The sequence below is a fragment of the Salmo salar genome, chromosome ssa13, assembly GCF_905237065.1.
Source record: "Salmo salar chromosome ssa13, Ssal_v3.1, whole genome shotgun sequence".
NCBI lineage: Eukaryota > Metazoa > Chordata > Actinopteri > Salmoniformes > Salmonidae > Salmo > Salmo salar.
The window spans coordinates 100,178,503-100,205,395 of NC_059454.1; the positions used below are offsets into that span (position 1 = coordinate 100,178,503).

The 26,893-nt window shown below is 44.0% G+C and overlaps 1 protein-coding gene and 1 pseudogene across 2 annotated transcripts; one reads left to right on the plus strand and one right to left on the minus strand.

Annotated features, from left to right (window-relative positions):
• Position 1: 1 nt before the first annotated feature.
• Positions 2 to 6,957, minus strand: LOC106568418 (molybdopterin synthase catalytic subunit-like; annotated as a pseudogene).
• A 2,098-nt stretch (positions 6,958 to 9,055) lies between these two features.
• LOC106568398 (follistatin-A) lies at positions 9,056 to 26,505 on the plus strand. Of its 2 annotated transcripts, none has more exons than XM_014138707.2 (6): positions 9,056 to 9,367; positions 10,046 to 10,237; positions 10,994 to 11,212; positions 20,717 to 20,941; positions 21,250 to 21,491; positions 25,544 to 26,505. In XM_014138707.2, the coding sequence occupies exons 1-6, from the start codon at positions 9,274 to 9,276 to the stop codon at positions 25,655 to 25,657; spliced, it is 1,086 nt and encodes a 361-aa protein (XP_013994182.1). In that variant the 5' UTR covers positions 9,056 to 9,273; the 3' UTR covers positions 25,658 to 26,505. The 2 variants fall into 2 exon arrangements, with proteins under 2 accessions (XP_013994182.1, XP_013994181.1); XM_014138706.2 differs by having other exon boundaries at positions 9,063 to 9,367; positions 21,250 to 21,480; positions 23,780 to 26,505.
• The last annotated feature ends 388 nt before the right edge of the window (positions 26,506 to 26,893 follow it).

The window sequence follows — 26,893 nt, forward strand, 5'->3', positions numbered from 1 at the left end:
GTCAACTCTGTTCTGTCCACTGGCACTCTCTTTCCAACAGGACTCATCAGCTTCATACACCTCCTACCAAAGACAGAAAAAAGACCCCAGTATTAGCTTCCCGTGGAACTAATGCTGCGTTCATAACCAAGTGGAAGGTGGTAATTACCAGTTGAGAATTCGTAAATAGCAGTTCAATACATTCATGTGCGTTGAACTCATTGAGAAACACTGATTGGCTAATGGCCAACAAGCTACGTCAACCTTAAACTAGAGCTATCATGATTTTAAACAAATTATAATGTTAAAAACCATACTCATAGATTGCTTTTTATGACTAAATTTTTTGTTGTTAAATTAAACTGCCGAAAATGCTGTTATAGAGGTAATTTCTTTAGAGGTCAGAATGTAGGAGAAGTCTGTGATCAGGATGATAGAAATTACCCACTAGTAATTACCAGTTGGAGGGGCGTTCAGTTGGATTATTCCCAGTCCTATGTGGTAAATACCACCTTCTCACTTGGTTATGAATTCAGCATAATGCACCAATTCAAACTGTGTCAGACAGGCTTCAGCCAGGCTCTGGAGCCATGTGACTGTCACTTGACAATGATTAGTTTCACGCAACTCTTACTTAATGAATACCCTATGCCTTGTGATCATTATGCAGAGCATTGTACAAAGTACACCATACATACATTTTGTAAACACTTTACATTAAGTTGCTCTTATACCTGTGTAGTAAAAATGTAATTATTACTATAGTACTGTAACAACACTGTATTAACACATATAGCATGTCCGTGATGACAATAACTGGTCATCTGTAGCTCAGTTGGTAGATCACGGTGCTTGTAGCTCAGTTGGTAGATCACGGTGCTTGTAACTCAGTTGGTATATTATGGTGCTTGTAACTCAGTTGGTAGATCATGGTGCTTGTAACTCAGTTGGTATATTATGGTGCTTGTAACTCAGTTGGTAGATCATGGTGTTTGTAACTCAGTTGGTAGATCACGGTGTTTGTAACTCAGTTGGTATATTATGGTGTTTGTAACTCAGTTGGTAGATCATGGTGTTTGTAACTCAGTTGGTAGATCATGGTGTTTGTAACTCAGTTGGTATATTATGGTGTTTGTAACTCAGTTGGTAGATCATGGTGCTTGTAGCTCAGTTGGTAGATCATGGTGCTTGTAACTCAGTTGGTAGATCACGGTGCTTGTAACTCAGTTGGTAGATCACGGTGCTTGTAACTCAGTTGGTAGATCACGGTGCTTGTAACTCAGTTGGTAGATCATGGTGCTTGTAGCTCAGTTGGTAGATCATGGTGCTTGTAACTCAGTTGGTAGATCATGGTGCTTGTAACTCAGTTGGTAGATGGTGCTTGTAGCTCAGTTGGTAGATCATGGTGTTTGTAACTCAGTTGGTAGATCATGGTGCTTGTAACTCAGTTGGTAGATCATGGTGCTTGTAACTCAGTTGGTAGACGGTGCTTGTAACTCAGTTGGTAGATCATGGTGTTTGTAACTCAGTTGGTAGATCATGGTGCTTGTAACTCAGTTGGTAGAGCATGGTGCTTGTAACTCAGTTGGTAGATCATGGTGTTTGTAACTCAGTTGGTAGAACATGGTGCTTGTAACTCAGTTGGTAGATCACGGTGCTTGTAACTCAGTTGGTAGATCATGGTGCTTGTAACTCAGTTGGTAGATCATGGTGTTTGTAACTCAGTTGGTAGAACATGGTGCTTGTAACTCAGTTGGTAGATCATGGTGCTTGTAACTCAGTTGGTAGATCATGGTGTTTGTAACTCAGTTGGTAGATCATGGTGCTTGTAACTCAGTTGGTAGATCATGGTGCTTGTAACTCAGTTGGTAGAGCATGGTGCTTGTAACTCAGTTGGTAGATCATGGTGTTTGTAACTCAGTTGGTAGATCATGGTGCTTGTAACTCAGTTGGTAGATCATGGTGCTTGTAACTCAGTTGGTAGATCATGGTGCTTGTAACTCAGTTGGTAGATCATGGTGCTTGTAACTCAGTTGGTAGATCATGGTGCTTGTAACTCAGTTGGTAGATCATGGTGTTTGTAACTCAGTTGGTAGATCATGGTGCTTGTAACTCAGTTGGTAGATCATGGTGCTTGTAACTCAGTTGGTAGATCATGGTGCTTGTAACTCAGTTGGTAGATCATGGTGTTTGTAACTCAGTTGGTAGATCATGGTGCTTGTAACTCAGTTGGTAGATCATGGTGCTTGTAACTCAGTTGGTAGAGCATGGTGCTTGTAACTCAGTTGGTAGATCATGGTGTTTGTAACTCAGTTGGTAGATCATGGTGCTTGTAACTCAGTTGGTAGAGCATGGTGCTTGTAACTCAATTGGTAGATCATGGTGTTTGTAACTCAGTTGGTAGATCATGGTGCTTGTAACTCAGTTGGTAGATCATGGTGCTTGTAACTCAGTTGGTAGATCATGGTGCTTGTAACTCAGTTGGTAGATCATGGTGTTTGTAACTCAGTTGGTAGATCATGGTGCTTGTAACTCAGTTGGTAGATCATGGTGCTTGTAACTCAGTTGGTAGAGCATGGTGCTTGTAACTCAGTTGGTAGATCATGGTGTTTGTAACTCAGTTGGTAGATCATGGTGCTTGTAACTCAGTTGGTAGATCATGGTGCTTGTAACTCAGTTGGTAGATCATGGTGCTTGTAACTCAGTTGGTAGATCATGGTGCTTGTAACTCAGTTGGTAGATCATGGTGCTTGTAACTCAGTTGGTAGATCATGGTGTTTGTAACTCAGTTGGTAGATCATGGTGCTTGTAACTCAGTTGGTAGATCATGGTGCTTGTAACTCAGTTGGTAGATCATGGTGCTTGTAACTCAGTTGGTAGATCATGGTGTTTGTAACTCAGTTGGTAGATCATGGTGCTTGTAACTCAGTTGGTAGATCATGGTGCTTGTAACTCAGTTGGTAGAGCATGGTGCTTGTAACTCAGTTGGTAGATCATGGTGTTTGTAACTCAGTTGGTAGATCATGGTGCTTGTAACTCAGTTGGTAGAGCATGGTGCTTGTAACTCAGTTGGTAGATCATGGTGTTTGTAACTCAGTTGGTAGATCATGGTGCTTGTAACTCAGTTGGTAGATCATGGTGCTTGTAACTCAGTTGGTAGAGCATGGTGCTTGTAACTCAGTTGGTAGATCATGGTGTTTGTAACTCAGTTGGTAGATTATGGTGCTTGTAACTCAGTTGGTAGATCATGGTGCTTGTAACTCAGTTGGTAGAGCATGGTGCTTGTAACTCAGTTGGTAGATCATGGTGCTTGTAACTCAGTTGGTAGATCATGGTGTTTGTAACTCAGTTGGTAGATCATGGTGCTTGTAACTCAGTTGGTAGATCATGGTGCTTGTAACTCAGTTGGTAGATCATGGTGCTTGTAACTCAGTTGGTAGATCATGGTGTTTGTAACTCAGTTGGTAGATCATGGTGCTTGTAACTCAGTTGGTAGATCATGGTCCTTGTAACTCAGTTGGTAGATGGTGCTTGTAACTCAGTTGGTATATTATGGTGTTTGTAACTCAGTTGGTAGATCATGGTGCTTGTAACTCAGTTGGTAGAGCATGGTGCTTATAACTCAGTTGGTAGATCATGGTGCTTATAACTCAGTTGGTAGATCATGGTGCTTGTAACTCAGTTGGTAGATCATGGTGCTTGTAACTCAGTTGGTAGATCATGGTGTTTGTAACTCAGTTGGTAGATGGTGCTTGTAACTCAGTTGGTATATTATGGTGCTTGTAACTCAGTTGGTATATTATGGTGCTTGTAACTCAGTTGGTATATTATGGTGCTTGTAACTCAGTTGGTAGATCATGGTGCTTGTAACTCAGTTGGTAGATCACGATGCTTGTAACTCAGTTGGTAGATCTGAGCATTTGGATAAAAGATCTGGTAAATGGCATATATTATTGTATTATATTATTATTACATATTATATTATAAACAACCTTCTTTGCTTATCTGTCTGTAACTACATGATAAGGTGTTTTTACCTTTTTCCATATGGGCACAGTGGCTTTCAGGGTGTTTTTACCTTCTTCCGAATGGGCACGGTGGCTTTCAGGGTGTTTTCACCTTCTTCCATATGGGCACGGTGGCTTTCAGGGTGTTTTCACCTTCTTCCATATGGGCACAGTGGCTTTCAGGGTGTTTTCACCTTCTTCCATATGGGCACAGTGGCTTTCAGGGTGTTTTCACCTTCTTCCATATGGGCACGGTGGCTTTCAGGGTGTTTTCACCTTCTTCCATATGGGCACGGTGGCTTTCAGGGTGTTTTCACCTTCTTCCATATGGGCACGGTGGCTTTCAGGGTGTTTTCACCTTCTTCCATATGGGCACGGTGGCTTTCAGGGTGTTTTCACCTTCTTCCATATGGGCACGGTGGCTTTCAGGGTGTTTTCACCTTCTTCCATATGGGCACGGTGGCTTTCAGGGTGTCTATACAGAACTGCACTGCCTCCAGAGAGTTCCCTCGGTGAGGAGATGAGATGCCGATGATCACACTGGGCTCATTCACAGGCACCAGCCTGTAAAACAGAAGAATTCACTTAGTCTTGTAGCAGTCTCTCATAAAGTTACAGTTCCCCACACATAGTCTCACATAGTAACAGAGTTAATGTCTCAAAGTTACAACACTGTTATTAGTTAGTTAGTTAGTTAGTTAGTTAGTTAGTTAGTTAGTTAGTTAGTTAGTTAGTTAGTTAGTTAGTTAGTTAGTTAGTTAGTTAGTTAGTTAGTTAGTTAGTTAGTTAGTTAGTTAGTTAGTTAGTTAGTTTACCAGGAATGCGACAAGGAGAGTTGTGTGAAGCTCACCCCAGTCGATGATGGACACAGACGTGCCTGACAGTGGGTCATCTTGCCCTGATGTCTGTGTAGATCTTCCTGTGTTCTGATTGGGCCATGGAGACATTAGCTTCATACTCCAACTGCACCACCTTCTTCCCCTCAAAATTGTTCCTTGTTGTCCCTGAAATAATTCATTAATCACCATCATGGACATCCTGGCCTTGACTGAACATGTGTGAGCGACTGGGTTCAAACTTCCAACCAGGGTCTATTGTGTTCCACGAGACTGACTGTATTAGCCTGCTGAGCTAAAGCCTAACACAAGCCTTCAGTGTAAATGGGTGTGCTCTGATCAGTGGTGTAAAGTTCTTAAGCAAAAATATTTGAAAGTACTACTTAAGTCGTTTTTTGGGGTATCTGGACTTTACTATTTATATTTTTGACAACATTTACTTCACTACATTTCTCAAGAAAATAATGTACTTTTTACTGAACACATTTTCCCTGACACCCAAAAGTACTCTTTACATTTCAAATGCTTAGCAGGACAGGAAAATGGCACTTCTCATGAGAACATCCATGGTCATCCCTACTGCCTCTGATCTGACGGACTCACTAAACACAAATGCTTTGTTTGCAAATGACATCTGAGTGTTAGAGTGTGCCCCTGGCTATCCTTAAAAAATTTTTTAAAAGTTATGGTGCCGTCTGGTTTGCTTAATATAAGGAGTGTGAAATTATTTATACTTTTACTTTTGATACTTAAGCATATTTTAGCAATGCAATATAATTTTGCTACTTCAGTAAAGTCTAAATGTTTTTGGTTTTAAATATAAGGGTTTTTATTTATTTTTACTATTTTCTACATTGTAGAATAATAGTGAAGACATCAAAACTATGAAGTAACACATATGTAATCATGTAGTAACCAAAAACGTGTTAAACAAATCAACATATATTTTATATTTCAGATTCTTCAAAGTAGTCACCTTTTGCCTTGTTGACAGCTTTGCACACTCTTGGCATTATCTCAACCTGCTTCATGAGGAATGCTTTTCCAACTGTGTTTAAGGAGTTCCCACATATGCTGAGCACTTTTTGGCTGCTTTTCCTTCACTCTGCGGTCCAACTCATCCCAAACCATCTCAATTGGGTTGAGGTCGGGTGATTGTGGAGGCCAGGTAATCTGATGCAGCACTATATCACTCCCCTTCTTGGTGAAATAGCCCTTACACTGCCTGGAGGTGTGTTTTGGGTCATTGTCCTGTTGAAAAACAAATGACAGCCCCACTAAGCGCAAACCAGATGGGATGGCTTATCGCTGCAGAATACTGTGGTAGCCATGCTGGTTAAGTGTGCCTTGAATTGTAAATAAATCACTGACAGTGTCATCAGCAAAGCACCCCCAAACCATCACACCTCCTCCTCCATGCTTCACGGTGGGAACCACGCATGCGAAGATCATCCATTCACCTACTCTGCGTCTCACAAAGACACGGCGGTTGAAACCAAAAATCTCAAATTTGGACTCATCAGACCAAAAGACATATTTCCACCAGTCTAATATCCATTCCTTGTGTTTCTTGGCCCAAGCAAGTATCTTCTTCTTTTTGGTGTCCTTTAGTAGTGGTTTCTTTGCAGCAATTTGACCATGAAGGCCTGATTCACACAGTCTCTTCTGAATAGTTGATGTTGAGATGTGTCTGTTACTTGAACTCTGTGAAGCATTTATTTGGGCTGCAATTTCTGAGGCTGGTAACTCGAATGAACTTATCCTCTGCAGCAGAGGTAACTCTGGGTCTTCCTTTCCTGTGGCGGTCCTCATGAGAGCGGTCCTCGTCAGAACACTTTTTTTGGTTACTACATGATTCCATATGTGTTATTTTATAGTTTTGATGTCTTCACTACTATTCTACAATGTAGAAAATAGTAAAAATAAAGAAAAACCCTTGAATGAAAAGGCGTGTCCAAACTTTTGACTGGTACTGTATACGAAGATGAGATATGTGTAAAGTCCCTACTCACCTATGAAGATGGAAATAGCGCCACAGGAGGGGCAGCTGAAGAGTCTGACACTGCATCCACAAAGAGCTTGTCATGGGTCAGCTTGACCAGGTCACTCGGACCCCTTCCTCCTTCCTCAGACATCTCTGTGTTAGGAATGAGGGATGAGGAAGCCAAAATAAGCAGTCAGGGGGTCATATAAGTAACACTGAAATTGGTGGAGATAGATTTCTGCTGGAAAAATAAACTATAGAGTAGATGAAATTGAGATCAAAATTCACCTTGATATTCTGAGATGGTGTAATTAACTATTGTGTGTTTGAGTTCTGGTACGCTATTGTTGACAGCAACATGTCTCACCTGAATTAAGAGGCCTATTTATCCCCCACTTAGAGGTGGAAGGACAGCAACCTCGCCACCGTCCCTCAGGCTCATGCGATGGTCCCCAAGGGCCACATACTCCTGACGCACAGCCAAAACAAATGAATGGTGCACGGCAAACAGTCTGGGGAATAAAGACAATACATTACATCATGAGTTAAATGACAAATACCTCTTCGAATTCAACTTGTATGGTCTCTTATTTACCTGTGGTGTCTGTTGACAAGGTCCTCCCAAAACTCAAGGGTCATCAGTTCTGAAGGGACCCTGATCGTCTCTTATTTGTGTCCTGTCAACTCAGCACTTTTGGCGAAATACAACACTGACATCTATTATAAACGTAAAGACAGTAAGACACTAATCAATTGTAGTTCCACTCATGACAGAGAGACGCAAACAATTCAGATAAACCTTGAGCTGTCACTGTCATGTTGGAGAGTTCTGCAAATACTGGTTTCAAGCAAGCGCAATAGGCTGTTTAAGAGTGTTCATTTGCCAGGCTATTTGAAACCAGTATTTGCAGAACTCTCCAACATGACAGTGACAGCTCAACACTCTTAAACAGCCTATTGCGCATACTTCGGTAGTCATGAATGAAGTTGTATACACAAAATTGATCAAATGAATGTAGGCTACCACGTTACTACTGCCAGACCCTGAACCATCGCTCATCCTCGCAGTCAGCTGACTGGTATGCAGGAAATAGGACAGACCATTAGGTGTCACTCTAACGCATGTAGGGTAGACGCAAACAAATCAAAATTATGCCATAAAGAACATTTTAAACCACATTTTCCCCTCTATCATGCCTAGTTGATATGCGATGCTCGCTTCTTATTTTGTCTATGTCGTGTTGCTATTTGAGGTTTAGCATATATAAACTATGACTAATATGTATCGGTTGCAAAACGTTAGAAATGTCAATTTAACCATTTAACTGATTGTTAGAGGTTAGGTCATTCGATTCGATCATTTCAAGTATCACAAAATCATTGCTCTCTTGGCGCCCCTTGGCACACATTGGCACCAGCACTCAGAAACTGGACCAGGTGAGGTGCAGTTCTACGTGTCTACCAATGGAGGGCACACGATATCACCATTTGAAAGCAGAGCCGTTATGGTTGAGGACGTAAATCTAGTCTACCTGTCCAGAGGTGGCACATGTGAGGTGCCACCTGTTAAGGCGTTGCGACATATGGGGGAAGCTATTCACACTAAGGCAGCTCAACAGCTAAGCGTTGGCTAATGTATATGTTTATCTTTAAAAGCCTCTTTGTAGACGGGATTGGACAGCCTATATTTATATGTTTGACCCCAGAGAGCGAGGGCCAAACTACTCACCAATCTATTATTGGAATGGTTGTATTCCTGTGGCTATTATTATCATTTCTTATAGGCTATCTATCCACAGCAATGGAGAACTTACAAAGATTAACGCATAACCAAAACCGGCGTGGGCCGGTGGGTGTACTAGCCCACTTGGAGAAAAAAATTAACATATATTTAACCCTATTGTATTTGTATTTCTTGCGAATAACTCTGATAACGAATATACTGCATCATACGAACTTTTAATGACATCTCAAAACAGCTGTTATGACATTTTATGCAACTAAAATATTTGAGCAAACAACATCAAATGAATGTCGTTTCAGTAGGTGTACAATGAATGACACAGGTACAACTGTCAATAGAATTAAATGTGTGTTTAATGCCCTCTGATCAACATTGTGTTCTTGACAATCTCTTTACGCACCAATGTCGTCAGTACTCCTGCCCCCAAACCATTCTTTAAAATCCTTTAATGCACACTCACTATTGAGAAACTCTATAGAGTCTAGTTACTGTTCGGGACCTGATGAAGGGAAAACTATAAAACAAAAAACATCCCCCACCCCACCAATTTGAAGACCGCCCACTTCAGATATTGAGCTACAGACCCTTAAAGATTTGAAAAGAGAGACGGAGTCAGACAGTTTGACAGTCACTCACTGAGCTTTGCATCGCGTGCGCACAGACACAACTTCTCCGCTGCGCGTCAGGACTGCAGTCGTTCGCGCCACTCTGCCATCGGTTCCCATGTTTAGGATGCTACAAACACCACAGCTCCGTCAAGGCGTGATTGCGCTTTTCATGTGGTTCACTCACTTTATGGAGGACTACAAAGTCCAGGGTGAGTATGCTGTGATTGATTATGTGACCAGTTATATTGTTGAGTAAGGATGGTATAACTTTTTAAGGTCAAGTTGTAGGCGACATTGAAACATCAGCCAAGCTAGTTCAGTACATGTATCTTCCAAATACCTCAGAAGAAAATATGGGTTATTGTGTGGGTTGTGTGCTCATATTTGTCTTGAATGATTGGGATTGTGTCTAAAACTAAATATGTTAGATCTAATGTAGTTAATCAAAACATGCGATCAATTATAAAATTGCATGGGTAGGCCTAGTCTGAAAGAAAATCTATGACCAATTCGTAATGTACAAGCTTTATTGCATAATAGAGTCGGAGATTAGCCAATGTGACTTCCTATACCTTTACAAGTGGGTCATTCTCCTACAAGCTGAGCTGATAGCCTGAGACAGATGGACTGGTGGGTCCCAAGGAGGGGTGAGAACACGCCGCTCCTCCCTTGCGTCCTCTGGTGTTGGTCTTTACGCAATCAGAACACATTTGGCATAACCTGTATTGTAGAAATGTTCTCTAAACAAAAAAGTAGAAATGGATATATGGTGCTATGGGGAAAAGTTGGCGTTGTTTAAGATTTAGCATGCTCAAATAAGGCAATGCTCTACCGTTATACGCGTGCGCATACGATACTTTAATTGGTCACGGACCGTCTCTCTCCAGCGGGTAACTGCTGGTTGCAGCAGGGAAAGAACGGCCGGTGCCAGGTGCTCTACATGTCCGGGATGACCCGGGAGGACTGCTGCCGGAGTGGCCGTCTGGGCACCGCATGGACCGAGGAAGATGTGCCCAACAGCACGCTGTTCCGATGGATGATCTTCAATGGAGGCGCGCCTAATTGCATACCTTGTAAAGGTGAGTGATGATCAATATCATTACTTCAAGTGGTGCAACATTATTCTGATGGAACTTATTCTGGTGGAACTTCTTACAAAAAACTCCAACATGTTATCATGTGTATGGCATGTCATATGTTAATGACCTATAATTACTCTCCATATAGTATCCTGCTATAATGGGTTTTGATAAAGGAATTTGGTTTTATATCATATTCATTATGTATGATGACTTGATTTGTTCCTCAATTAATCCATCCATCCATCCATCCATCCATCCATCCATCCATCCATCCATCCATCCATCCACCCAACCAACCACCCACCCACCCATCCATCCATCCATCCATCCATCCATCCATCCATCCATCCATCCATCCATCCATCCATCCACCCACCCAACCACCCACTCATCCATGCATCCACCCACCCATCCATCCATGCATCCACCCACCCATCCATCCACCCAACCACCCACCCACCCACCCACCCATCCATCCATCCACCCACCCATCCATCCATGCATCCACCCACCCACCCATCCATCCACCCAACCACCCATCAATGCATCCATCCATCCATCCATCCATCCATCCATCCATCCATCCATCCATCCATCCATCCATCCATCCATCCATGCATCCATCCATCCAACCAACCAACCAACCAACCACCCACCCACCCACCCACCCACCCACCCACCCACCCATCTATGCATCCATCCATCCATCCATCCATCCATCCATCCATCCATCCATCCATCCATCCATCCCAGAAACATGCGACAGCGTTGACTGCGGTCCTGGGAAGAGATGCAAGATGAACAAGAGGAACAAGCCCAGGTGTGTGTGTGCTCCGGACTGCTCCAACGTCACAAGGAGGGGGTCCATCTGTGGGTCGGATGGAAAATCCTACAAGGATGAGTGTACATTGCTCAGGGCCCGCTGCAGGAACCATCCTGACCTGGAGGTCCAGTACCACGGACGCTGCCGCAGTAAGTCCCCATCAGGATTAAGGTAGCAAAATTCATGAAACTTTCCCCAAAATTACCAAGTTTTCCAGATATCCCGGTTGGAGGATTCCATCCCTGTTTATTCCATCCTGATTCTGAGAATTTTGGGAACGTTTCATGAATTTTGCAACCCGACCACTTCATTTATAAAGTATGTGTATTAGGGTCAGTGAGTACCACTTCATTTATAAAGTATGTGTATTAGGGTCAGTGAGTACCACTTCATTTATAAAGTATGTGTATTAGGGTCAGTGAGTACCACTTCATTTATAAAGTATGTGTATTAGGGTCAGTGAGTACCACTTCATTTATAAAGTATGTGTATTAGGGTCAGTGAGTACCACTTCATTTATAAAGTATGTGTATTAGGGTCAGTGAGTACCACTTCATTTATAAAGTATGTGTATTAGGGTCAGTGAGTACCACTTCATTTATAAAGTATGTGTATTAGGGTCAGTGAGTACCACTTCATTTATAAAGTATGTGTATTAGGGTCAGTGAGTACCACTTCATTTATAAAGTATGTGTATTAGGGTCAGTGAGTACCACTTAATTTATACAGTATGTGTATTAGGGTCAGTGAGTACCACTTCATTTATAAAGTATGTGTATTAGGGTCAGTGAGTACCACTTCATTTATAAAGTATGTGTATTAGGGTCAGTGTGTATCACTTCATTTATAAAGTATGTGTATTAGGGTCAGTGAGTACCACTTCATTTATAAAGTATGTGTATTAGGGTCAGTGAGTACCACTTCATTTATAAAGTATGTGTATTAGGGTCAGTGAGTACCACTTCATTTATAAAGTATGTGTATTAGGGTCAGTGAGTACCACTTCATTTATAAAGTGTGTGTATTAGGGTCAGTGTGTATCACTTCATTTATAAAGTATGTGTATTAGGGTCAGTGAGTACCACTTCATTTATAAAGTATGTGTATTAGGGTCAGTGTGTATCACTTCATTTATAAAGTATGTGTATTAGGGTCAGTGAGTACCAGACTTGGTTTTCATTTCAAGTCTATCACATAGAAGTGATATTTCTGAAATAATTATCTGACTTGTGAGACTATTCCGGACTTGGGTTAAACGATTGTTTTCCCATGTATGGCACAAGGGGGCTAACTGTACTGCCTGTTTATGGTCTGGAGGCAGTAGACTAGACATTACAGTACCATGGTCTGGAGGCAGTAGACTACACATTACAGTACCATGGTCTGGAGGCAGTAGACTAGACATTACAGTACCATGGTCTGGAGGCAGTAGACTAGACATTACAGTACCATGGTCTGGAGGCAGTAGACTAGACAATACAGTACCGTGGTCTGGAGGCAGTAGACTAGACATTACAGTACCATGGTCTGGAGGCAGTAGACTACACATTACAGTACCATGGTCTGGAGGCAGTAGACTAGACATTACAGTACCATGGTCTGGAGGCAGTAGACTAGACATTACAGTACCATGGTCTGGAGGCAGTAGACTAGACATTACAGTACCGTGGTCTGGAGGCAGTAGACTAGACATTACAGTACCATGGTCTGGAGGCAGTAGACTAGACATTACAGTACCGTGGTCTGGAGGCAGTAGACTAGACATTACAGTACCGTGGTCTGGAGGCAGTAGACTAGACATTACAGTACCATGGTCTGGAGGCAGTAGACTAGACATTACAGTACCGTGGTCTGGAGGCAGTAGACTAGACATTACAGTACCATGGTCTGGAGGCAGTAGACTAGACATTACAGTACCATGGTCTGGAGGCAGTAGACTAGACATTACAGTACCGTGGTCTGGAGGCAGTAGACTAGACATTACAGTACCGTGGTCTGGAGGCAGTAGGCTAGACATTACAGTACCGTGGTCTGGAGGCAGTAGACTAGACATTACAGTACCGTGGTCTGGAGGCAGTAGACTAGACATTACAGTACCATGGTCTGGAGGCAGTAGACTAGACATTACAGTACCATGGTCTGGAGGCAGTAGACTAGACATTACAGTACCATGGTCTGGAGGCAGTAGACTAGACATTACAGTACCATGGTCTGGAGGCAGTAGACTAGACATTACAGTACCATAGTCTGGAGGCAGTAGACTAGACATTACAGTACCATGGTCTGGAGGCAGTAGACTAGACATTACAGTACCATGGTCTGGAGGCAGTAGACTAGACATTACAGTACCATGGTCTGGAGGCAGTAGACTAGACATTACAGTACCATGGTCTGGAGGCAGTAGACTAGACATTACAGTACCATGGTCTGGAGGCAGTAGACTACACATTACAGTACCATGGTCTGGAGGCAGTAGTCTAGACATTACAGTACCATGGTCTGGAGGCAGTAGACTAGACAATACAGTACCATGGTCTGGAGGCAGTAGACTAGACATTACAGTACCGTGGTCTGGAGGCAGTAGACTAGACATTACAGTACCATGGTCTGGAGGCAGTAGACTAGACATTACAGTACCATGGTCTGGAGGCAGTAGACTACACATTACAGTACCGTGGTCTGGAGGCAGTAGACTAGACATTACAGTACCATGGTCTGGAGGCAGTAGACTAGACATTACAGTACCATGGTCTGGAAGCAGTAGACTAGACATTACAGTACCATGGTCTGGAGGCAGTAGACTACACATTACAGTACCATGGTCTGGAGGCAGTAGACTAGACATTACAGTACCATGGTCTGGAGGCAGTAGACTAGACATTACAGTACCATGGTCTGGAGGCAGTAGACTAGACATTACAGTACCATGGTCTGGAGGCAGTAGTCTAGACATTACAGTACCATGGTCTGGAGGCAGTAGACTAGACATTACAGTACCATGGTCTGGAGGCAGTAGACTAGACATTACAGTACCATGGTCTGGAGGCAGTAGACTACACATTACAGTACCATGGTCTGGAGGCAGTAGACTAGACATTACAGTACCATGGTCTGGAGGCAGTAGACTAGACAATACAGTACCATGGTCTGGAGGCAGTAGACTAGACATTACAGTACCATGGTCTGGAGGCAGTAGACTAGACATTACAGTACCATGGTCTGGAGGCAGTAGACTAGACATTACAGTACCATGGTCTGGAGGCAGTAGACTAGACAATACAGTACCATGGTCTGGAGGCAGTAGACTAGACATTACAGTACCATGGTCTGGAGGCAGTAGACTAGACATTACAGTACCATGGTCTGGAGGCAGTAGACTAGACATTACAGTACCATGGTCTGGAGGCAGTAGACTAGACATTACAGTACCATGGTCTGGAGGCAGTAGACTAGACATTACAGTACCATGGTCTGGAGGCAGTAGACTAGACATTACAGTACCATGGTCTGGAGGCAGTAGACTAGACATTACAGTACCATGGTCTGGAGGCAGTAGACTAGACATTACAGTACCATGGTCTGGAGGCAGTAGACTAGACATTACAGTACCGTGGTCTGGAGGCAGTAGACTAGACATTACAGTACCATGGTCTGGAGGCAGTAGACTACACATTACAGTACCATGGTCTGGAGGCAGTAGACTAGACATTACAGTACCATGGTCTGGAGGCAGTAGACTAGACAATACAGTACCATGGTCTGGAGGCAGTAGACTAGACATTACAGTACCATGGTCTGGAGGCAGTAGACTAGACATTACAGTACCATGGTCTGGAGGCAGTAGACTAGACATTACAGTACCATGGTCTGGAGGCAGTAGACTAGACATTACAGTACCATGGTCTGGAGGCAGTAGACTAGACATTACAGTACCATGGTCTGGAGGCAGTAGACTAGACATTACAGTACCATGGTCTGGAGGCAGTAGACTAGACATTACAGTACCATGGTCTGGAGGCAGTAGACTAGACATTACAGTACCATGGTCTGGAGGCAGTAGACTAGACATTACAGTACCATGGTCTGGAGGCAGTAGACTAGACATTACAGTACCATGGTCTGGAGGCAGTAGACTACACTTAGAAAAAAGGATTCCAAAAGTGTTCTGCATCTGTCCCCATAGGAGAATGTTTTTTGGTTTCAGATAGAACTCTTTTATGTTCCATGTAGAACCCTTTCCACAGAGGCTTCTACCTGGAACCAAAATAGGTTCTTCAAAGGGTTATGTTATGGGACAACCAAAGAACCCTTTTTGGTTATAGATAGCACCTTTATTTTTAGGAGTGTAGTACCATGGCCTGGAGGCCGTAGAATAGGCATTACAGTATCAGACTCAGACACTGGTAGACAGTACACACAGCTTAGGGAAGACTTCCCTATCGACCTGATTCATAGCACATGTTTTGGTGCATGGGCACAGAGACAGATGGGTTTAGGCAGCTCTAGTTCTGCAGGCAGGGCCGGCTCTAGCCGCTTGGGGGCCATAAGCGAGATTTTAGTGGCCCCTCTCTGTATGACGGAGAGAAACATTCCAGTTTTAAAGTTAATTTCCTGCAATTCTACACATTTTGCCTTGGGGCGGAGAGATTTTTTTTGAAATGTTATAACACATTTTATGCAACTCTACTAATTTTGCCATGGGGCAGAGAGAAGAAATTGGCAGTTTTACAGCTAATTTCCTGCAATTCAACCCATTTTGCCATGGGGTGAAGAGAACATTTTAGCAGGTTTAAATGCCCAGAAGCGCAGAAATTCACTTTTTTTCAGCTGAAAGACAATGCCCATGATGTTGCACAACGATTTCAATCAATAAGTAATAAATTAAGACAAAGTATGATATATTTTGGGTTGAAGTAGTAACTTTGGATGTTTTCAGTACCAATGCTGTGTGTTTCTCCTGTGATAGGACGTGCTAATACTTTCCTGTCTACATTTCTTTTCAGGCCTGGGTTTTGTTTGAATGTTACCACCCACCAGCATGGCTAATCAGAAACACCTGCAAAGTTCTTCCTCTTCACGAGTTGCGATTGAGCTGAGCAATACAATAGACCATGTTTGGCTGAGCCAAACAGCTTTTCGCTGTAGTCTACACTTGGCTGCCTGAGCCATGGAGCAAATTAAAATAGGGTGTGCACACTTATGTTTTTGCAACTCCACTTTTTTACCAGCAAATTATCATAACCGATTGGATAATTTGTCAAGTTTTACTTATTTTTGAGCTAGTCTGTATTAAAAAAAATATATATGACCATTTTATAAATTGTAAAATTGCGTGTGACATGATTGCATTTTGGAACCCTGCTCCCCCCAATATTAATGGTTTTGACCACGTTCCACTGCTTTGATTGGTGCAGATTCCACAAACTTGTTTATCTATACAGAACAAAAATATAAACGCAACATGTAAAGTGTTGGTCCAATGTTTCATGAGCTGAAATAAAAGATCCCCGAAATGTTCCATATGCATGAAAAGCTTATTTCTCAAAAGAAATGGCACACATTTGTTTACATCCCTGTTAGTGAGCATTTCTCCTTTGCCAAGATAATCCATCCACCTGACAGGTGTGGCATATCAAGAAGCTGATTAAACAGCATGACTATTACACAGGTGCACCTTGTATGCAGTTTTATCACATAACACAATGCCATAGATGTCTCAAGTTTTGAGCGAGTGTATATTTGGCATACTGACTGCAGGAATGTCCACCAGAGTTGTTGCCAGAGAATTTAATGTTCATTTCTCTACCATAAGCCACCTCCAATGTCGTTTTAGAGAATTTGGCAGTACGTCCAACCGCCTCACAACCGTAGGCCACGTGTAAACAAGCCAGCCCAGGACCTCCACATCCGACTTCTTCACCTGCGGGATCATCTGAGACTAGCCACCCAGACAGCTGACGAAATTGTGGGTTTGCACAACTGAAGACTTTCTGCAGAAACTGTCAGAAACCATCTCAGGGAAGCTCATCTGCTTGCTTGTCGTATTCACCTGTCATGTCCTGGCCAGTATAAGTGGGAAATTGAGGCAGCCAAGGCAGAGAGGCGGAGGTACGAGGCCAAGTACGCGCTGAGGGAGAAGCACGAGAGGCACCCCCAAGATTTTTTTTGGGGGGGGCACACGGGTAGTTTGGCTAGGCGTAAGAAGAGCCGGAAGCCAGCTACCCGTGGTTATATGGAGGAGCGTATGAGGTGGAGAGCGCTATGTTTCGCTGAGGAGCGCACTATTTCACCCAAACGCACGCACAGTCCGGTGCACGTTATTCCAGCCCCTCGCAGGTGCCGTGCTAGAGCGGGCATCCAGCCTGGTAGGAGGATGCCTGCGCAGCGCATCTGGTCGCCGGTACGCCTCCGAGGACCAGGCTACCCAACTCCCGCTCTACGCACGGCTACCATCAGGCCCCTGCACAGCCCAGTCTGCCCTGTACGAGCACCCCGCTCGTACAGGGCTACTAGTTCCATCCAGCCAAGGCGGGTTGTGCAGGAGGTAAGATCTAGACCGACTGTGCGCCTCCATAGCCCTGGGTTTCCAGCTCCTGTCTCTCGTGCGGACCCGGAAGTGCGTCAACCCAGTCCGACTCGTCCTGTTCCCGCTCCCCGCACTAGCCTGGAGGTGCGTGTTCATAATCTGGTAAGCCCAGTACCAGCACCACGCACCAGGCTACAAGTGCGTCAACCCAGGCACGCCAGTCAACAGTCACCAGAGCTGCCCGCCAGTCAACAGTCACCAGAGCTGCCCGCCAGTCAACAGTCACCAGAGCTGCCCGCCAGTCAACAGTCACCAGAGCTGCCCGCCAGTCAACAGTCACCAGAGCTGCCCGCCAGTCAACAGTCACCAGAGCTGCCCGCCAGTCAACAGTCGTCATCAGAGCTGCCCGCCAGTCAACAGTCGTCATCAGAGCTGCCCGCCAGTCAACAGTCGTCGTCAGAGCTGCCCGCCAGTCAACAGTCGTCAGAGCTGCCCGCCAGTCAACAGTCGTCAGAGCTGCCCGCCAGTCAACAGTCGCCGGAGTGGCCAGACTGCGCTGAACTGCCGGAGTGGCCAGACTGCGCTGAACTGCCGGAGTGGCCAGACTGCGCTGAACTGCCGGAGTGGCCAGACTGCCCTGAACTGCCGGAGTGGCCAGACTGCCCTGAACTGCCGGAGTGGCCAGACTGCGCTGAACTGCCGGAGTGGCCAGACTGCGCTGAACTGCCGGAGTGGCCAGACTGCCCTGAACTGCCGGAGTGGCCAGACTGCCCAGAACTGCCCGGAGTGGCCAGACTGCCCAGACGGTCCCGAGTGGCCAGACTGCCCAGACTGTCCCGAGTTGCCAGACTGTCCCGAGTGGCCAGACTGCCCAGACTGTCCCGAGTGGCCAGACTGCCCAGACTGTCCCGAGTTGCCAGACTGTCCCGAGTTACCAGACTGCCCGGGCTGTCCCGAGTTGCCAGACTGCCCAGACTGTCCCGAGTTGCCAGACTGTCCCGAGTTGCCAGACTGCCCAGACTGTCCCGAGTTGCCAGACTGCCCAGACGGTCCCGAGCTGCCAGACTGCCCCGACAGCCTGGAACGGCCTGAGCCGGAGCCACCTCCAGAAATAGGTGGGTTGGGGAGGGGGGGTGTAGCACAGTGCCGTCGTTGACGGCAGCCACCCTCCCTTCCCTCCCTTTAGTTTAGGGGAATTTTTTTTGGTGTTGCTTGGGGTTATTTTTTTTGTTAAGGTGCTTCTGGGGTAGCACCTTTAAGGGGGGGTTACTGTCACGTCCTGGCCAGTATAAGGTTAATTGTTTTTGTAGTTTGGTCAGGACGTGGCAGAGGGTATTTGTTTTATGTGGTTCGGGGTGGTGTGTTTGTGTAAAAGGTGTTTGATTTAGTATTTCCGGGTTTTTGGTTGATGGTCTATGTGTTTGTATTCTATGGTTAGTCTAGTGTGTGTGTTTCTATGTTTGGTTAATTGGGGTTGGGACTCTCAGTTGAAGGCAGGTGTTGTCTATCTGCCTTTGATTGAGAGTCCCATATATTAGGGTGTGTTTGTGTGTGTGATTTGTGGGTGATTGTTCTGTGTTGAGCCTTGTGCCTTACCAGACTGTTTTTTGTCGATTGTTCGTTCTTTGTTATTTTGTATGTTCATTTCTGAAGATAATTAAAAATCAAGATGAGCATACACATACCTGCTGCGTTTTGGTCCTCCATTTCCAACGACAAGCGTGACATCACCAGGGTCTTGGATTGACTGCAGTTCGGCGTCATAACCGACTTCAGTGGGCAAATGCTCACCTTCGATGGCCACTGGCACGCTGGAGAAGTTTACTCTTCATGGATGAATCCCAGTTTCAACTATACCGGGCAGATGGCAGACTGTGTGGGCGAGCGGTTTGCTAATGTCAACATTGGGAACAGAGTGCCCCATGGTGGCAGTGGGGTTATGGTATTGGCAGGCATAAGCTACGGACAATGAACACAATTGTATGTTATCCTGAGGCCTGTTGTCGTGCCATTCATCCGCCACCATGACATGTTTCAACATGATAATGCACAGCCCCATGTTGCAAGGATCTGAACACAATTCCTGGAAGCTGAAAATGTCCCATTTCTTCCGTTGCCTGCATACCCACCAGACATGTCACCGATTGAGCATGTTTGGGATGCTCTGGCTCGACGTGTACGACAACGTGCTCCAGTTCCCGTCAATATCCAGCAACTTCGCACAGCCATTGAAGAGGAGTGGAACAACATTCCATAGGCTACAATCAACAGCCTGATCAACTCTATGTGAAGGAGATGTGTCGCGCTGAATGAGGCAAATAGTAACATTAGCTAGCTAGCTACACTGATGGATGTCAGTGCCCTGCTTGTTATTATTTCTCCACTCCATGTTGAAACCACCACAATGTTCCCACCCTCAATTGGTGAATATGTTTTATCAGCCTTCGTCATTCTTTGGAGGTGGAACCTAAACGAGAATTTCTGCTATTGGACAGGAATTATGTCGAAATAGTGGCGGCATTGCCCTCTATTGGGGACCTTTAAAGCTAAATTCCTATAACTTTACACATTCTGCCATGTCTTATGCCATGTTAATATGATATCTGAGTGAGAAGGACAAAAAAAAATCAATGGGGCCCCCCTGAAAGTCAGGGCCCCTGGGCACGGTCGGTATTCGGCCATGTTTGCTACAAGTTTAGATAGCTGGCTAGACTAACTACCAATCCAAAAATTGACATGGCTAATTGTCAGCTAATTGAGTGATTGACATAACAACAGGAAAACTACTAAATAGCACCTGCTGTATTTGACTATTTTTACTCTCAATAGACCTGTTATGTCACTTATGCCTGGAGCCGGCCCTGTCTGCAGGTCCAAAAAACACCAGAAGTGTGAAGTGGAGTCTGCCATCTGATATCACAGATAGGCTAAGTCGAACTTAGGCAGTAATAAAGCGTATAGATAGACTAGCAGCAAGGAAAAATAAACATCACAGGTGGGGGAATATTTACCTGAGAGTTGTGAAGTGAAATGTTTAAATTGTGTGTAATTTGAATGTTTCACATGACATGAATAGTGTCAGATGTGAGTCATGCCTCTACGTGTGTGTGTGTCTTTCCATCCACAGAGACGTGTCATGGAGTTCGCTGCCCTGGCTCTGCGTCGTGTGTCGTGGACCAGACCAACAATGCCTACTGTGTGACCTGTAATCACCAGTGTCCAGAGGTGAAGTCACCTGACCAGTACCTGTGTGGCAACGATGGCATTGTTTATGCCAGCGCCTGTCATCTGAGGAGAGCCACGTGCATCCTGGGAAGGTCCATCGGCGTGGCATACGAAGGGAAATGCATTGGTAAGTACTGGAGCATCAATATGGGGTGCTGTTTGTAAAGTTGATACATCACACTTAGATCAATGAAGATTTCAGTGTTTTGATGCGCCAAGACCTTTGTCAGAACATACCAGAGTAGTAGGCCTACAAAGCATCCAAAACATGTCTGTTCTGTCTGTTCTCATACACACAGACAGGACACAAGGTCTATCTCCATCACCAGAATCATGGTGTCTGTGTGAATCAGAAACAGATCAGCGCTAGCCTGGGTCTGTGTGGGAGTGGGATAATATTGTCTGATGCTTTCTGTGTGTGTGTCTCCTCTCTAGACGCCCGGTCGTGTGGCGACATCGTGTGTCGGGGAGCGAAAAGGTGTCTGTGGGATGAAGCGAGTGGCCGCGGACGCTGCTCTGTGTGTGACGAGCCATGTCCGGAGAGTCGCCCGGGTGAGAGTGTGTGCTCCAGCGACAACAACACCTACCCCAGCGAGTGTTCCATGAGGCAGGCCGCATGCGCTCAGCAGCGTCACCTGGAGGTCAAACACTCAGGATCCTGCAACTGTAAGTCTACGGTTGATGAGTGAAATGGCACCCTATTCCCTACATTGTGCACCACAGCGACGCACCCACTGAGAACATGAAAAAGTGTCTTAAACTCCAAAACAGGCTTTTCCTCAGTCACTTTACCCAAAGTCATAATTGAGGGGTAAATCCTAACTCTCACTTAAGCCAAATTTTCACTTATGGGAGAATTGACATCGATGCATGACTAAGTGAACATTTAACTTAAGTGGAAGTTAGGATAAAATCCGGAGGAAAGATAATGTGTGTCCAACTACAACACATCCCTCACCCAATGTGATTAAAGTCACCTTATGTTAGTCCCCTTATACCAGATCATTGTTGAATACTCATTTCTGATTGGCTAGAAGGGCTTTCTAAAATGGGCATTAAAACCAGATAACTGGACAGTTGGAAAAGATATCGGGACACCTTGCAATCATGATGCAGTAAGCGCCTACACATGCAGACCATACTTGCTACAAAGTTACAGAAAGATAAACCAACAACCACACAAAGTGAAATTGGATACATTGTAAACGCAGGAAAAACTACCAGCTTTGATTTGTTTTTGCAGAGACTTATTTTTTGGGAGCATCTAATGACCTAGTGTGGTGAGTGATGAACATGAATTTCTGCGGTCCTTACTGTTACAGTCATGTCCCATTGCGCTTCGGTTGCCAGCTGTACGGTGTTTCCTCCAACTCATTGGTGTGGCTGTCTTCCGGATTAAACGAGTAGTGTGTCAAGAAGCAGTGCGGCTTGGCGGGGTCGTGTTTCGGAGGACGCATGGCTCTCTACCTTCCCCTCTCTCGAGTCCGTACAGGAGTTGCAGCGGTGGGACAAGACTGTAACTACCAATTGGAAATTACGAAATTGGGGAGAAAAAAGGGTAATAATAAAAAATGTAAATACAAATATAAAAAGATCCTCCCACATGTTTCTAGTTTGACCAGCTGTTTTCAACAACTGATATTTTTGAATTAGGTTGTCATATTGGCAGGTTTTCTAGCAACAAACTATTTAGCTAGCTTCTAGCCTAGTGTTTGATATGCAATGCAATCTCCTCGTAATAAACTATGTTGAGTGTCCTGACGAGAAGGCAAACTTTTATAGCTATGCCAGGCAAAATCAGGCACCGTCATTCATTTGGATGTATCCAAATTAATGTCAATAGGAAACAGCTTAAAACAAATGCAAATGCAGCTACTTTTCTGTTATTCTGACTGCAGAGGTTGTGACTGTTAGCCGTAGCTACTTGGCTAGCTAGCAAGCAAGGGATAAGAACGTAAAGAACAAGCAACTGGGTCGCATCCATATATATCAAACTAATCAAAGAAAAGATGAACAAGTATGAATTCGCTTATAAAATAAAAAGATCAACAATAACAAAAAAAATTACTACCGATAAATTTGTGCTTAAGTGTTGTTTTCTTTGAAAACTTTGGTAGTAAGCGGGATAAACGCCTCCGTTCTGTAGCCTACATTAACTTGGAACTCCAAGCCTACGTTACCTCTGTCCGTTATTTTCAAGGTAATGTAGGCTTCCAAGGTAATGTACAGAAAGTCGTCTTTTCATCCCTTACTTAGTGGCCTCTGTGTCAAAGCCACTTACACAGTATGATGAGGTAGTCTTGTCCACCAGCAATCTCACTCTCTCTCTCTGTCTGTCTCTGTCTGTCTCTGTCTGTCTCTGTCTGTCTCTGTCTGTCTCTGTCTGTCTCTGTCTGTCTCTGTCTCTGTCTGTCTCTCTCTCTGTCTCTCTCTCTCTCTCTCTCTCTCTCTCTGTCTGTCTCTGTCTCTCTCTCTGTCTGTCTCTGTCTCTCTCTCTGTCTGTCTCTGTCTCTCTCTCTCTGTGTCTGTCTGTCTCTCTCTCTCTCTCTCTCTCTCTCTCTCTCTCTCTCAATGTAGTGGCAAACTTTATGACTGACCACTTCATAGTTGACCGCTATTCTGTTGTTCCCATGATGTTTGGTTCACTCATAACATAGATCATGTGTCTCTCAGCTTATCCTCCCTCTAATTACAACAATGCCTGTTTTTTCTCCTGTAAACAGTAATGTTGCTGTAATTAAATTATTTCAGCATGTGGATTATGAGGACTGGGTTTTGGATGGGTTACTTTTTGGATGGGGTTTGCTACATCTGCCTGTGGCTGTTTGTTTTGGAGATAAATACACTCCAACAGGGTGGTCCTTTGTAGAAATGTGTCCCGGACCCCTGTCTTGTGCATCAAATGAAGTTGTATTGTGTTATAAGGATGCGTATATGAGCCCTGTTCTGTTCTCTCTGTTTTCAGGTTTAAACCAGGTTTAAACCATCACCCCACTGCCCAGCCCAGCCACCCCTCTCAGCCTCCAGCCTCCCTCATAACCACAATCACTTTTCTTTATGTCCCATACTCTGGTCCATGGAAGAAGAGAAGCAGACTGTCAGTGAATCAAGTCAAGGAAAATAAGCTTAATGTTGCAGTGGGATTCTGTGCTGCTGTTAGGGTCAATGGGGCGGTGGTTAGAGCGTTGGAATAGTAGTTAGTTAGAGCGTTAGTAGTGGTTAGAGCGTTGGACTAGTAACTGAAAGGTTGCAAGATCGAATCCCCGAGCTGACAAGGTAAAAATCTGTCGTTCTGCCCCTGAACAAGGCAGTTAACCCACTGTTCCTAGGCCGTCATTGAAAATAAGAATTTGTTCTTAACTGACTTGCCTAGTAACATAAAATAAAAAATAAAATGATGCTTAATGTTGCAGTGAGATTCTGTGCTGTTGTTAGGGTCAATGATGCTTAATGTTGCAGTGACATTCTGTGCTGTTGTTAGGGTCAATGATGCTTAATGTTGCAGTGAGATTCTGTGCTGTTGTTAGGGTCAATGATGCTTAATGTTGCAGTGAGATTTCTTGCTGTTGTTAGGGTCAATGATGCTTAATGTTGCAGTGAGATTTCATGCTGTTGTTAGGGTCAATGATGCTTAATGTTGCAGTGAGATTCTGTGCTGTTGTTAGGGTCAATGATGCTTAATGTTGCAGTGAGATTTCATGCTGTTGTTAGGGTCAATGATGCTTAATGTTGCAGTGAGATTCTGTGCTGTTGTTAGGGTCAATGATGCTTAATGTTTCAGTGAGATTCTGTGCTGTTGTTAGGGTCAATGATGCTTAATGTTGCAGTGAGATTCTGTGCTGTTGTTAGGGTCAATGATGCTTAATGTTGCAGTGAGATTCTGTGCTGTTGTTAGGGTCAATGATGCTTAATGTTGCAGTGAGATTCTGTGCTGTTGTTAGGGTCAATGATGCTTAATGTTGCAGTGAGATTCTGTGCTGTTGTTAGGGTCAATGATGCTTAATGTTGCAGTGAGATTCTGTGCTGTTGTTAGGGTCAATGATGCTTAATGTTGCAGTGAGATTCTGTGCTGTTGTTAGGGTCAATGGCGCTTAATGTTGCAGTGAGATTCTGTGCTGTTGTTAGGGTCAATGACGCTTAATGTTGCAGTGAGATTCTGTGCTGTTGTTAGGGTCAATGATGCTTAATGTTGCAGTGAGATTCTGTGCTGTTGTTAGGGTCAATGATGCTTAATGTTGCAGTGAGATTCTGTGCTGTTGTTAGGGTCAATGATGCTTAATGTTGCAGTGAGATTCTGTGCTGTTAGGGTCAATGGCGCTTAATGTTGCAGTGAGATTCTGTGCTGTTGTTAGGGTCAATGGCGCTTAATGTTGCAGTGAGATTCTGTGCTGTTGTTAGGGTCAATGATGCTTAATGTTGCAGTGAGATTCTGTGCTGTTGTTAGGGTCAATGATGCTTAATGTTGCAGTGAGATTCTGTGCTGTTGTTAGGGTCAATGACGCTTAATGTTGCAGTGAGATTCTGTGCTGTTGTTAGGGTCAATGACGCTTAATGTTGCAGTGAGATTCTGTGCTGTTGTTAGGGTCAATGGCGCTTAATGTTGCAGTGAGATTCTGTGCTGTTGTTAGGGTCAATGATGCTTAATGTTGCAGTGAGATTTCATGCAGTTGTTAGGGTCAAAGATGCAACTGCTAGTAGACAATTTGTTCTTCCATATATCCGTCATCAGACAGGGAAGCTTGAGGAAGAGGGGAAGGAAGAAGAGGAGAAAGAAGAGCAGGAATACTATGATTTTCTTAATCAATATGTTCTCGAACACAGCCCGGATGATAAAAACTCATAATAGCTGAATAGTGTTTCAGTTCAGCCACAGAATACTGTTCATATTGTATATAAAGTGTATGCTTATTTATTGTCCATGGAAGAGAAGAGAAATAAGCCAGGGTTCCCCAAACTCGGTCCTCGGGACCCCAAGGGGTGCATGTTTTGGTTTTTGCCCTAGCACTACACAGCTGATTCAAATAATCAACTAATCATCAAGCTTTGATCATTTGAATTCACTGTGTAGTGTTAGGGCAAAAACCAAAACATGCAGCCCTTTGGGTCCTCAGGACCGAGTTTGGGGAACCCTGGCTGAACTAAGCAATCGTATATTTGAAATCTTGTAGGTGTTTTTACTTGTATGTATTTATATATTTTGTTTATTATTTATACATTAACAGTGTCCGTCTGTCTTACTGTATACCTAATGTCTCTTGCATTTTATCCAAAGAGAAAATGTATTATTTATTTGAGGTGCAATACTACCCACATTGATGTTCTTGTTCTGTAAACTCCTGCAATGCATTCTCTATCTGAGCTGTACACATCTGCTTATTGTGGGCAAGATTTGGATTTACCCCGTCTTCCTACATTGTGAAATGTTGTCTAGCGTGTTTAGTGTGTTCCAGTTTATTTTATGGAGAACTTGTTGCTCACCGATGTATATACCCTAGTGAGAGAAAGACTGGTTTTGTTGACTCAAAGCTGACCTAAATGGCTTTGTCTAGTTTTTTGTTGAACAAAAGTTAGCCGTCCTAGTCCCACTACAGTGCATAGCGATACTTTTAACGAGTCATTATGGTCTCTCTCCCGTCAGAAAATGACTAGCTTTGTTTATTAAGGGGAGCAGGATGGATGCCACTAAAACAATGTACAGTTGAAGTCAGAAGTTTACATACACTTAGGTTGGAGTCATTAAAACTCGTTATTCAACCACTCCACAAATTTCTTGTTAACAAACTATAGTTTTGGCAAGTCGGTTAGAACATCTACTTTGTGCACGACACAAGTAATTTTTCCAACAATTGTTGACAAACGAATTATTTCACTTATAATTCACTGTATCACAATTCCAGTGGGTCAGAAGTTTACATACACTAAGTTGACTGTGTCTTTAAACAGCTTGGAAAATTCCAGAAAATGATGTCATGGCTTGAAGCTTCTGATAGGCTAATTGACATCATTTGAGTCAATTGGAGGTGTACCTGTGGATATATTTCAAGGCCTTGCTTCAAACTCAGTGCCTCTTTGCTTGACA